This window comes from Gymnodraco acuticeps, unplaced genomic scaffold, assembly GCF_902827175.1.
Source record: "Gymnodraco acuticeps unplaced genomic scaffold, fGymAcu1.1, whole genome shotgun sequence".
Taxonomy (NCBI): Eukaryota; Metazoa; Chordata; class Actinopteri; order Perciformes; family Bathydraconidae; genus Gymnodraco; species Gymnodraco acuticeps.
Genome location: NW_022990673.1, coordinates 4511037 through 4526048, shown reverse-complemented (window position 1 = coordinate 4526048; position 15012 = coordinate 4511037). Strand labels below are relative to the sequence as shown.

At 41.5% G+C, this 15012-nt stretch overlaps 1 protein-coding gene across 1 annotated transcript in view; it reads right to left on the bottom strand.

The window, feature by feature from the left end:
- Positions 1-337: 337 nt before the first annotated feature.
- negr1 (neuronal growth regulator 1) overlaps positions 338-15012 on the bottom strand; it is a 169223-nt gene continuing 154548 nt past the window's right edge. The window contains 1 exon segment of the mRNA XM_034229797.1: positions 338-6697. Within this exon segment, the coding sequence (XP_034085688.1) occupies positions 6597-6697 (101 nt within the window). The 3' untranslated portion in view covers positions 338-6596.

Below are 15012 nucleotides of genomic sequence, written 5' to 3'. Positions count from 1 at the left end.
TAACAAAATCATTTTCTTTTTTAAATGTCAGGGACTTGGGTATATATATATATAGGATACAAATAATAAACAATCATAAAAGCATTTAAGAAATGACACAATCCCATTAAAAAGAGTGAACCAAAGGTTGTTTCTACACAGGAACCTCTCATCTCAGAGTATCTGTTCATTTAATGGAAGACTTGGATATTTTTAGTCTGTAACATGTTGTTATGAATACATTATTCTATTCCACGGCGGCTCCAGTGATATGTTCAGTCCAACCCTTTCCTCTTGAACACTGAAAGCATCGTGGATGTGAAGGTCGCTTCAGTTCAACACAAACACAATCACAATCCATCATCAACTGCCATTTATTAGTATCAAACCACTGCTACAAAATTACATCAAACATGATGAAAATGGACTTGCATACGTGCTATACACAATGTAAGCTTCAAAGTAATTAAAGTACATGATTTTTTTTATTTCTGGACAAATATCAATATATATTTATATATATTATATATAGATATATCAATTCCACTTAAAGCCATATATATCATTCCAGTGATCTAGAGCCTATAAATGTACAACTATATCCCTGGTGGCTAAAGGACCTTCAGACACATTTAAGTAAACATTTCCAGACTTCTCTTCAAATGGTTTATCAGCATGATTTGAACATTGAAATTAAACAAGCAAATAAAAAAAAATGAAAATAAAAGTCCATGTAGAAAGATTGTTCTGGTCAACCGCGTGATATTCATTCCCAGTTTTTGTAAAAAAGAAAAAAGAATGGCATATATGGTATCCAATTTACAGAAATAAACCAGAAGAATTGCTGCACCTTGATACCTTGAACCCTGCCAGAGGTCACTCCATTTAAACAAACACCACACAGGAGACACATTTGATGAACTGTGTATATAAAACCATGTGTAATCGGCTTTTCAGGGCATGAAAACAAATGAAACAAGATTACATTTACCGTCAGTCAAATTATGGCATTCTCTCTATGGCAAACCCATTCAATCCTTCACCAACACTGACAATTACCCCGGAGCTTTACGTGAAAACACTTGGCTGCGTGTGATTCAGTCCTCCGCGTCATGGAGGGAGAGACCTGCCTGAGATAGCTTGCTTTAAAACCCAGGCAGTATCTCAGGCTCTGCTTCATTGGCTGGCAACTTATTTTCCACTTCAGTGGAAATAATGAGGGACAGGTTGACAAATTCTTGATGCAACTCCTCATTGACAGCTGCCACACGATCAGGGGGATTTCAAAGGAAGTCACACCAGTCAGAAATTACTCTCTTTTTGTACCAATTGAAAAATGTTTTCTTTCAGAATAAATCCAACTTGCCCAGAGACAGGTGATAGAGGAAGAATTTAAATCATTTTCACTCTCTCTGCCTGTGCTTGTCAGGGAGGAAAGCATTTCCTGCTGTGCAACAATCATATCTTCCAAACTGAATATGAGCACTCAAGAAACAGAGTTATTTTTGATTGTGACATCTCAGTCTGCTGCTCAGGGACGAGCGGTGGCGACTGCAGGAGCACGGTGGCGGCTCCAGGGTGTCGTGTGACACAATCTCCCAGTTTAAACTGACAAAGGCACAGGAAGGGTTTCATTAACGGGTCAAGAGGAATCCCTTTTCAACACCTCCTCAGCGCTCATACTAGCCACTGACGCCTTTGTGAAGAGCCAAACACTAGTCATCCCCATTAGCTATGCCTTAGTTTTACTGCACAATAATGCAGTTTTACTTATATTTGCAAAATAAAACTGCAAACACCCAGCATTGAGTGGTCACATCGAGCATTATGGACTTAAATACACTCTGATCATTTGCATTAGTTGTAATATAAAATGACTCGTTGTCTGTATTTGAAGACTGTAAATGCCACTTTGTATTTAATCGCACAGTAAATGCGCCCCTGTTGCAGCAGCAGACAAAACAAAACACTGATTTTGTCATTGTGTTTCTCACAAGTTTCTCACAGGGACTGGTGGTACATCACCTGCACAATCATTCTTGAGGTTTGTTTAAACTCAAGCTGTGATATTTTTAGAGCATGGCAGGTACAGTATGTCAGTTAGACAAAAGATTAATAAGCATGCCCTTCCCGTAATAAAGAAGGGAAAACAAACTGTAATGACCTGATAATAAGCAGGAGAAAGATAATCTGAGCGGATCTGTTTCTGTTAAATACACATGACTGAACTTAAAGTATGCATCAGTCCTAATTATTTTAATTATCATATTTAACTGTGTTTAATTCATTTGTTTTCTATGCTACTTTGGGGTTACATGTGTTAGAATAACTGTTAAACTTAATTAGTGCTGAAGTTTGCTTCTATGTTGACACATTGAATGCTCAGTTTATGTTACATGTAACAGCCAATGTAATATGAGCAACCAGCTTAAAGAGTGTGGAGCATTAGAGCTTTCTATTAGGGTTTGTTATGACTGATAACATATTTTAAAGGCACATTCAGTACAATAGTTGTCCCCCTTTAAGACTCAGCTGTTGTATCATAAATCCAACGTTGTTAAAATGCAAACAGAACAATATGATTCTGAAGCGACCGGGTGAGAGGAGATTTTTAAATGGACAATTAAAATGTGGGGGACGTAATAATACGCACTGGCATGAATATTTTAAATCCTCTTATCTTAAATTTAAAAATGAAGGGACCCCCCCCCCCCCCCCCCTGGTGTCAGCTGGGGACGGAGGTGAGGCAGTGATCTCTGCAAGAGGGGGGGGGGGGGGGGGGGGGCTGTTTTCAGCTCGAACATCAACAGGACTTTTTTAAACAGGACTTTTTTAATGAGGTAGGTCACACAACCGTGGATTATTAAGAGTGCATTCAGATCAGAGGATACTGAGAAGCCTTGTGCTGTTGTGGAAAAAAAGAGGCATAATCGGCCGCTGATCCACGATGAATGCGCAGTGATTTACGTTCATAAACATCTCCAGATCACACACACTGAGCGGCACACTCCAGTCAATGATGGCGCTTTGCTAACGGTGTTTAATCCTATGTGCTGTGGTTTCCGGCATCTGGGCTCAGGAGGATTTAAGCAGCGTTCCCAACAGTCCCAGCAGTGTTATTTTCATTAGGGTTTAACTGTACCCTCGGCAAATCTGTATTTATCTTGAAGTCAACTTAAAAGACCTTCACAATTCATCTGTGTCTCCAAAACCAGACCAATGTACTGTTACTGATATCGGGCGATAATATGCAGCTGCATAACTGTAGCAAAGATTATCCTTTGAGCCACATATTCATTACGTAGCTGGTTTTAACACCAAAAGGACCATTCTTGCTAATGATTACACAGTCATGTTTTCCTCTCTAGTAAAAGCCATGTTGTGATTGACCTAACCCACTTGAAAAGTGTTGAAATAGCTTATAAAGTCTAAAAATGAGATGCCTAATAACAACGGTGACCCTGCCCCTGATTTAAGAGGAGATATCTGTGTGTGAGGAGAACATAGTGAGGAGATAGTTTACATTTTAAGGAGGACTTTCTCTTAATGGTGCTTTCTGGCTCAAACCCTGTCCCAGTGATAATGACAACCCGAGATGTGGGTTTATAATGTAGCATGAAGACTTTTATTGCAAATTATAGTGAATCAATAAAAGGGATCGTTAATTCCATTATTGAAAAAAGAATTAACATCCAGTACATTTCATATGTATGAATACTAGCATGGTTTGCTTAGACGAGCAACACTCCAGACTGTCACCAATGTGCCACAATAATCATCACGACTCTTAACAGCAGTGTTTTTCAGTTAATCAGCAAAGGTTGATTCAAATAAATCACAAACAAACATAGCCGGCTGGTCTGTAAGAGATTTGTATTTTTCGACCAGGTTTAAGAACCAACGGTTTCGGAAAAAACTGTTTCCATTCATAAAAAGTATGAATATATGTAAAATGGCCACCTCAAAAACACAGGTTAACTTTGACATGCAGCACAACCATACTCTCTGCACATCGGTAAACACGCGAGTGTGTGAAAACTATGACTACACACTGGCTCTAAAGATCAAAAGGTATCCTATTTTCTCCAAATATACACACATTGATTCTGTTCTATAATACTGTTATATTGGTTCACCCTCTCTGTGGCAAAAAGTAGGTAATTTGATTGCAAACGTTTTCTTTTTAATGTACTTGTCTGATAATAAAATCCACAACAGCTATGGCATCTAAATGAACCCGACAACATTAGAAACTATGCCATACTGTGCCTCGTTTCAAATAAATGTCACATATCCAGTTTTACAAGTTTCAAATGTACTTTTTTATACATTGTTTTCATAAAGGAAGAGAATAAATATACTTCTGACCCATTTTCATACCTTAACATTTAAACAAGATCATATGGTGCAGTATTTTTATAATTTGTAAAACAAGCTGATAACAATTTCATTAACAAACAATAAAATCAAATGTTTAGCAGACTCTTAAACAAATCACCACGAAACGTAAAGGTAATAACAGTGTTTGTGCTTTAAGTCTTTTAACTGCGATGGCTATTTCTCTATAGGTTTGCAGTTACAAGTTCATGTGAATACTGCGTGAAGTAGTACTTGTCTAGTCCCTCGATCGTGGGGCAGAATATAACACAGCCCAAATCCAAACATTTCAACCTGTACGACAAATACTGATTTTTATAATATGCAACTGGCTTGTTTTGAAAATACCTGCAAGAGCCATGAGTCGAGAAATGTAGTATTGACTAAATATAATGCCTGTTCATAAAGATAAGATCAGCTTCTGGTTCATGAACATTCAATAAGTAGTTATCTTTCAAACTAATGAGCTTTATCTTATTGAGAGTTTCTGGAAGCTTCTAAAGGAGGTTCATTTAATGTGGATGGTTCTATTAAGGCATTACAGTACAGTATCTGTTTACACCATGAAGTGAAGATACTGGAGGATGATTATGCCATGAGAGTCGAAAATAAAACTGTTTCTAGCTTTGATATGTTTGATTTCAGTGAAAAAAAAGCCACATTTTCGTCATTAAACAACCTCATGGTTTATTTATTTTTTATGCTGGACATTCACCGGCCCAGTGGCGCTGATCGGCTGCTTAAATAAAATGGACTCTCATCTAAAGGAGCTCATTGCACCTTAGGGCATGTTTGCAAGATTTATTTAGTGTTTTGTTGCTCGTCGTTAACATTAAAAGGACTGGAGGCAAAGCAAGTTTTATTATTGTACGTTTTTAGATAACATATATTGGTGTATAAACCAGAAATCTCAAGTAGCATGACTTCTGGCTCTCTGAATGTCCTTTATTTGTTAACTGGGGCAATGCTCTACATATATTATCTGTAAGAGACTGTGATACATTAAAGTATTGATTTATCTGTAAAGAAAAGAGGAATAAAACACAGGAATGCAGAATGCTGCGTTCCCGGAGTCCATTATTTAGATATCTTGCCAAAAGACTTTCAGTGTGCAGCTGCAGGTTTTCAGCCAGATGATGATCAATAGGTTATAATAATAATAATTCATAGCCTAACGCTGTGCTCAGACGCCCACTGGAGGTGGCCTGTTTCAAAGAGCCCAGTCTTTAAGAGAGAAGCGTTCAACAGTTGATCTTGGGCTCTGATTTTTATTCTCAACTGCAACAGTGTGTTGTGACATTCATGTTTGTGGACTCTCTGAAAGAAAACGTGTTGAGTTCATACTGCCGTATTGATATCTTCAAGACAAATGTAAACATAGGGCCGCGATGTTCCTCCCTTCTTACTGTACAAATTCATGAACTGTGTTAATGTTCTTGGTCGAAATGAGAAAAGCTGGTCCCACTTTAAAACAAAAGCCTACACTATATTCAAATATAAAGATACAATACAGTATACTTTCCTACTTTGACGGTTGCCTGATCAAATCTGTGAGGCAGGCATATAACTGAAGGACCCATTTCAGAATACAACAAAGCACACCTTCAACACTGTTCATCCATCTAGAGAGTAATCATGACAATACAGGTCCTAAAAAAGTCCTGTCTTTTTGTTCTTTTGAATTTCTTTTTTCAGTTTTTTTGTATTTTTTAAGCACACTCCATAATCTGAATTTGTATTGATAGGAATCTAAATGTCTTTCCTTTGTTCAACAACCCATAATACATTCAATACAACATTGGTATGGTAATTCTGTGTACTGAGAGACTTGGCACAATTGCTTCTTTTCTAGCCATGTACAAAAACGGATGAAAATGTTTTTGCGCCATCGCCTCCCAGAGCATCAAAGTAACTCATTTCGGGAAGTTTGGGGGCCTTTTTGAGATGATTGGAGGTGGGGGGTGGGGGTGGGGGGAGCACTGATTCACAAGGTGAGGTGAAAGAAGAGAGGAAATAATAATAATTATAATAATAAAAAAAACATCATCGTATTTACATGACAGAAATTTCACCAAAAAGCATAGAAAAAAAAAGGTAAATATCCCCACACAATTAACGCTGATTATTTCCCCCAATCACGGCTTTTCAACAAACTGTACCAGATTGGATTCCAGCCTTCAGAAATGTCAAAAAGGACTCATAAATGCTCTCGACAGTCATTGTGTCCGGACTGGCACCTGCTAGTACACGCTGATGAAGGAGGCGAGCGCCAGCACCAGGCACCAGCAGGCCAGCGGGACGTTTGCACTTCCTGTGCTCCCATAGGGCGCAGTGTTGGGCGCTGTGGGCGAAAACAAGAGAAGCTCTGATTAGTTGTGATTGCACTTTCAACACCTGAAAACCTGCGGGCCTCGCATGGAGCTTCCAAATGGGATGGTTAAACCTGCAATTACTGCGCCACTTTAGCTGTTTAGAGTTGGTTTCTCCATTTAAAGGTGTCATTTATACTTTTATAAGACTGCTGCTACTGTAAAATGAAAGTCTGGATATTTGCTTATGTAAAAGTTCATTTTTTTCATTATTCTTAAGGAGAAATGTTTTTATGGTGAAGTAAGATTTGTTTCTCGTTTAAATATGTATTACAATATGTGGGGAAAAACTGGTTGCCACGCTTTTTCCTAATCTAAAATCAGCCACACATACTTTAAAAACATATTCTTAGCCAATTGTGTAATAATAGTTTAACATTTTTGACCAACCAACAGTTATTGAAATGACACCTGGTGAGAGGTTCAGAGGCAAAATTACTCCCTGGTGCGACAGCTAACAGCTCTAACATATCTTTTCAAAATATATTTTTTGGGCCATTATTAAATAGATGCAGCATTGAAAGGGAATTGTGACAAGGGGCCCAAACTAGACACCATTTTAGGGTCTACACCAGTTCAAAAGTAAAATCTTTAAGCACATACACACCAATAATACAGGTGTTTTATCTTATGAGGATGTGTCAAATCTAGGCTTGGTAGACAGTTCCTCCACTATGCTGCACATGTACTGTAATGGCCGGCCAACTGACCCTGTAATTATTCCTATTGGTCCATAGTTTTAACCTGACTCAAGGTCTAATGAGCCTGAATAATTGAAAACACCTGTGTGGGTTGTAGGTCCTTTAATCTAAAATTCATAATTTAACAGCAACACAAATGAAATGGAGCAGGAAGCACTATCCCTCTCTCTGTGGAAGCGTTAAAGTATTAGGCAGCACTGAATGAAAAAACCCAACTAACTACCGATACTAATATATTCCAAAACACTTGTCTTCCATTTCATATTTTTCTAGTTGGGTGTCAAAACACTTCTCCTCTTTCACATTAGTGTAACCGAAAAAAAAGCCATCATCGGAGAGAGGAGAATAAATGAGGCCAGCACAAGGTCTTCTTTTTCACATTCCTATCAAAGGCTTTGTGTTGTGCTGCTTGTGTTTCTGTGACCAGCAGACAGCCACAGTAATATGACCAGGCCTCTCCGGAGAGCTGCGTCAGGAGGACCGAGAGGGAGAGGGCAGCCTTTCATTTGGAGGGGCTGCTCTGCCTCCTCAACAACAGACACACTCTTTTAGTCTGTAGCTCAATAAAGCACAGCTCACAGGTTACAAATCATGCTGTCCCTCCACACACACACAAACACACACACACACACACACACACACACACACACACACACACACACACACACACACACACACACACACACACACACACACACACACACACACACACACACACACACACACACACACACACACACACACACACACACACACACACACACACACACACACACACACACACACACACTAAGGCTTTGCAAACAGGCTCTGCTCTACCAGGGGAAATCATGTGGTGCACAGCCCATATCAGCAGGGTGCCTCTATTTACACAGCCATGTAATTAGTTCACAATGTAACTCCTCTGAAGTGGACCTCACGTTGCACAAACAAACATATCCAATGTACTTGTACTGTACACTCACAGAAGCTGTCATGGACATACAGTATAACGTCCATATCTTAGTGCATTTCTCAGGTAAGTAGCGGATAAGGGTTGTTCTGCCACTGTGCTTTTTTTTTTAAAGTATTAATTCAATAAGAACCAGAGCTGGATGTCATTAGAGTGGCATACGGCTGTTGGTATGTCAAAATAAATACAATGATTGATCCTTTTTTTACCAACATAAAAGCTTGTTGGAGTCAATTTCCACAGACACACACACACATCCCATTATCTCCTGACACAGCACTGCTTTTAGCTGATATTTTCAAGCATTACTCGCCGGCACTGAAGTTGGTTACCAATTAGAGCGAAACCTACAGCTCAGCTGACGGACAGACAGAGGGAGGAAAAGGGAAGAGTGTAGAATAGAGCGGCACACATGTTTGCAAATGTTGATGATGTGTGTGTTGGATGCACGGCCTCTCCTTGTCTCTGCCTTTCTATCTTTGTCTCCCCTTTCTACCCCTCTCTTTCCCTCCCTTTGTTTCCCTCCTCTCTCTCTCTCTTCTCCTATCCAAAGTACAGGATAATGACACAGTTTTCCTTGGCTGTGAGAGCGAGCCGAGAAATGGTAACCATAGCAACTGCTCCTGTCCTGCTCAGCCGGCCCACTGTTGCCCGAGCCTGAGTGCGCTGCATTGTGCTAGCCACGCTAGCAGAATCATTTGGGTCGTGTGTGTGTGTGTGTGTGTGTGTGTGTGTGTGTGTGTGTGTGTGTGTTGTGGGTGGGGAATAGGCAGATGCCACTATTCCCTTCCTACAGTTTCTCATCTGATCAGTGTCAGAGTAGTTTCTGGCTCAGTAAATGCTGCAGTAATCACATTAATAACTTGTACACAACTGCTCTTCATGCAGCAGTTTAGGGGGCTCGGCAGGTAATCACTGGTGTAATGCTACGACTAATGTTGACTGGTCTAGAGAGCGCAACATAAACCCCTCCGTACTTCAGGAGGGGAAGTGAGGTTGGGCGATAGTCTGTGTTACTGGCTTCCTGCCTCCTTAGAGCGTTTGATTTTAAGGGTGTTTAATATCTCTCATTGTCACTGAGAAAAAAGCAGAGACCTCCATTGTTTTGACTGTGTGGGTTGTAATTTTACATTTTAATTAACTCCCCAACCAGGAACTGCCTGCAACAACATTACTGCTTATTAACATGAAGGGAATAGAGAGGGGACAGAGACAGACAGGAAGCACATTAGAAAGACAGATACGGGGGAGAACACGGAGGAATCAAAGGAAGAGAGAGCAGGGAAAAGAGACAGTGATTGAAAGGAGTGCGAGAGCAAGACTGCAGCAGCAGCGGACAGGAGAGAGAGGAAGAGGAGGGGGGGTCTCTCTGAATGAGATCTTCCTCTTTTGGGCTTGAATTTAATTGCCATGTACATCAGCAGCGAGCTACAATGAAGTAGCGAGATACCAGACAATATATCATAAAGAAACCAACAGTGTCAAGATGCGCAAATGCTGGGAAGACAAGCGGCACTCCAAAGGGAGAGGACTGGGGGAGATAAGTGGAGATGAAAGCGATGCGCTTCGATTACTGTTTTGCAACCGAACTGAAATGAAAAAACGTAAGTCTCTCTAGCTCAAGCCAGATTCATATAAAAATAACAATCCCTAGTTTTCTGCTCTCATTCTGGACTGAAGCCATCAGCTTTAAATAGTGTGCCGGGAGCATGAGCCACTCTCTCCCTCGCTCCTCTTCCCTCCCCCTTCTCACCAAAATCTCCATCGACAGCAGTTTTGTCACCCACATATCATATGCACAACAACTGCTAAGGCCCTGAACCTCAGTCACTGTTGACACAGATAATGAATCATACTGAAATATGCAACAGTGACACTGAATGCAGGGTTTGTTTTGAGTATCATCTCGAGTGTGATGCACTGCACTGTAACTCTGGAACATCATCATTCATTAAGTGATAGCATGAGCTGCTTTCCCTTTCTTCTGGTCGGCCCTTTAACCGTCACACATGCTGGGTTTGAGCTCCATTCAGAAAGCCTCAGTCTTGTTTTATCTTGGGTACAGTTTCATATATATTCCACAAGACAACACGTGAAAAAGCAAGGAGAATAAGACAGAATCTGCCCTGTTTTTATGTTGAATTAAGTCTCTTGATTCATTCTTTTGTAGTTCAGCGGATAATTCCTCCCTTGAGTTGGTATCCTCGGAGCAGGCTGTCATGAGTGGCGCTCAGACGGCAGCGAGCCAGGCAGCATCCCAATCCCCCCGAGGACACGGCTTCAGAAATGGGCTCTTCTGAGCAGGGGGGTGGGGGAGGGGTTCAGTGTCCTTGACCATCCATCGGTGGCCTTCGGTCCTCCCCCCGCCGCTCCCCTGCGAGAGCCCGCATGAGACACTCCTGAGCCAGAACTGATCCTGTACACACCATGCTGTAAATTGGGATAAATCCCTCTACAGCAGGTTCACAGCCGCCACCAAGGGTGTCTTTGACAGTACAGTACAAACTAAAAGCAGGGTTTTTTTCCCAGGGGAACTGCGCTGCTGTTTGGTAAAGAGTTTAAATGGGATATCATGCAACGCTCATGACATTTGATGAGGGGGATGCCTCACCTTCAAAGAACACGCTGTGCTCCGTCGTGTTTTAAATGCTTAAACACCGAGAATGTGAAGCACTTTTAAAGAAGGCGATCAAGACATTCTCCTCGCTTTACCTCACTTCAATCCACTGACAGTGAAATACTCTCCTCTGACGCTCGGCTTGTACGCTCTTGCCTGTAGCAGCCTGCCATATTGAGTTGCCGACCCATCAGCTCATTCATCCCTTTCTCTCTCTATTCCTCTTTACAAGCTAAATGTTCATCATGGCCAGATATGATGTTCAGAACTCATCACCTTCGCCTCCCACTGCGATCATCACACACTGCAGCTCCATGGAGCCTTCATTCACACGGACCTTCAAGCTCATTAGCCCCACCAATTGTTTGCATTAGTGCTAGTAATGAAAAGCCTCCATTAATAAGATGGCCTTCAGAGATCATTTACCCTCCTCCGCCTCCCAGTGCTGCCATAACCTCAGCTCACCCCTCCCTCCTTCCCTCCTTCTCCTCCTCCTCCTCCAGGTACCTGCCAGGTTATCAACACCCAGCAGAATGCTTTTTGGGGCTGGACCCTTTAATAGCTCCTCTCAGCATCAGTATCTAACTGGAGAGTGAATGAGTGAGAGAGACGGGTCACCTGATAGCTTACTGAGTGCGCTCGGGGCTCTCGATTGCAGGCAGGCTCCGGCCTTCGGCTTGACTTAATCAACGTCTCTGCGGGGTATCTGGACGCATAAGAGAGCCACCTCAGCACAGTGTGAGCCGGAAGAAGATATCCCCACAGAGAAGGCGTCCGCAGCGCTCTCCACACAGATACTGTTCTTTTTCATTATTGATCCACTCCTCAGTTAAACACTGTCTCTCTCCTCCTCTAGCTTAAACAGAAAGTATATATATTGAATAGTGAAGTTATGAGTCTGGCATCTAAAATTCAGAGTGACCTACGCGTATGTTTATTGCACCTATCAATTCAAGGACATGCTTGATGCAGGAAACCACTGAGCTTGCAAATGATGTACTTTATATGCACGCCTGATGGATAAATCTCCATTTTTCAAATGTTTCATGAATTTTCCCTTGTAGTTTATTTGTTCTCTTTTCTAAATTTAGAGGGTAAATCCACATCAGCACGTTCTGGGAATAAACAAACAGAAAAAAGCAGTACAGTGGATTGATACTTTGAGCGAACCTTTTTAATCACAGCATTTCAAAAAAGAATAATTACTGCATGACTTTGGATGCTCCCGCTAAATCTGTTTAATGTTAGAGGCTTAATAAAATGCACAGGGACACAAACAAATGGAGTCAGCATGAAGCTCTACTTTTCTTTTTTCTCCCTCTCTCTTCCGTTCACTGTCTCTATAATAATCTTCCGCTCATATTTGTGTCTCTAATAACTCCCAAAGCCCCCCCCGTCTCTCTCTCATTTTAATGCTTATCAGGGTCTTATTTCTGTTCAAGTCCTGCTGCAGGCCCAAAGATGTTGCTGAGTCAGCAGTTGCTTAGCTACTGCACCCCCGTGATGATGACAGCTACAGTCTGGCCGTGGTTATGAGAAATGTGTTACGACAAACCGACGCTACTTGCATCTCCATGAGCGGCTCCATCAATACAGGCCGATAACATCTCCAGGAGGCATCCCCCCCCTCCTGCTCTCTCTGCTGCCCCCCCCCCCCCCCCGCCATCTTCACCTGTAGCATCTTAAAATAGCAATCCCACACTGTTATGTATGTAGGATTATGATAAGACAGCTCTCTTTTATCAATTTCCATTATGGTGCTGATAACACAGCAGGCCTGAATGTTGAGGGGTTAAGTGCATTTCCTTCTTGATGGATATAAGATAACTTTATAACTGCAGACTGGCTGGTTATCACAGTTCACCTGGGGCTAGTCCAACCTGACTGGAATTTACTCACGCTGAGCATCTCTGCACAAGCACACAAGCGGCAGACAGAATTTGCTCAGATGGTCATATTGTATCAGAGCGATCCATATTTTTGTTCATATTTACCTACCCTGAGCTGTTAATTGATTTCTCTCAGATCAATTCAGTGGTTTACAGAGTTTGTTGGACCAAAAAAGGACCAAATCAATTGCCAAGTGATTAGCATTTGCAGTGGATTATTTCTAGCTGAGGCGATGCATAACACTAGAGGCTGCGTGGAGGGAAGGCTCAATCCAAGGAGGCACACGCCATATGTTTACGTTAATTATTGCTAGCTCAAAGTCTGCTTTAGATAGTGTACACCCATAGGCTGTGTGATACATGACATATTCCTTTATTACGCTAAGACAGAACCTGAGGCAGTGAATGCACTCCAGACTCGACTCCCCACCTTGTTGCTGCCTGCCTGCCTGCGGGAGGTTCAGATAAAAGCTAGAGTCCTGAGGTGAGCACCACTGTTTCAGCGAAGGGCATTTTATATAGCAGTCTGCCTCATACACACAAGCGCACACTTGTGTATGCTGTAGCTTCATGGACAATAAGAAAACTAAACTCTAAATGATGGTCCAATGCTTCTTAAATGACCCTCTTGATGCATGTAGCTGTGGGAGATTGCTGTCAGGAATGAGAATTAATTATTTTTGCACTGAAACTAGAAAAACTAATTGTTATGCTGCTGATTAATTCTTAATAGCCTCTGTCTGCTGTCCTGGAGATGTGCTGCACTGAAAAGTCTAAAAGCTAAGTTACTAATGTCAGATGCAGTTAATCTGTAGGACGTGTTTAAGGCAGGAGTGAAGAGTGAATATGACGTCTGTCACATTGATTCTCTTTGGCTGACATTTCTGTGGAATCCCTGCTGACAGTAGGAATAAAACAAGAAGGATTTAGCTTACTGAATTTATATCATGGATGGGTTGGCCTTCATTATACCGTTCCACACACACATACAAACATAGACTATGAAGAAATGTAGTGTCGGTACTTAGATAGTGGTGGAATATGTACTTATTTTGGAAATAATTTGCTCAGAGGAGTATAAGGCAATTGTTCTCATGCAGAGAGATTATCAGTGTCATATTACTATAATGGGACATTTTGGATTAGTATTACTAAGGCATTAACATATGATAACCATTGTATTGATGAATAGTTGAGATGGATCTATTTTCTTCTAAAGTAACTATGTAGGAACTATAGCTTTGGTATAAATGTTATTCAGAAGTACCTCGGTACCTCATTTTGTAAAGTTATGTAACTAACTTCCGATCTTGGTCAATTCCCTTTTACATTAGGTGTGTCTGTCTAAACTCAGCTGAACTGCTTCAGAAAATCAAAACAGATTAAGGATAAACAAGTCACCACCACATAACACTGCCAAATCAAAACAATGGGTGCATTTGAAAATTAAGTGACGCACGTACAGTTTGAGTGCGCTCCAAGCTTAAGACCACTATCTGGAAGTGCTGAATGGTGTGCACTCTGTACAATGACAATAAACAGCTTCATTTTGGGGTTGTATGAATAAAAGGCACACAACATCACCTCACAGTGAAATGTGTCGGATCCTAAAAAAAGCTCTTAACTCTTATCAGCTCCTCCATATACAACTGCCACTCCCCCAACTCTAAAATCCACTTTAGCCTTTCCTCTGCGGGCTTATCCTCCCTGCCACACTGACACTATCGATATGCAACTTTCATGGTTGCAGAAATACCAGAACTGATGATGGTGACACATGCTTTTTCCCTTTGATGTGGGACTGCGCTTGGCGACTGCAGCTCAGAAGTCTGTGAGTACCACTTCTGCCTCTGTGTTCCTGTATTTCACACGAGGTCAAACATTATCGACTGGAATCACTGAGGGGAATAAGTCTGCGTTTACCGACAAATTGGACCAGTGGACTGACCCCAGTTCAACTCAGCCGGGTACCAGGAGCAGCAAATATCAATACGTCTGGTAAAACACACACACACACACACACACACACACACACACACACACACACACACACACACACACACACACACACACACACCACACACACACACACACACACACACACACACACACACACACACACACACAC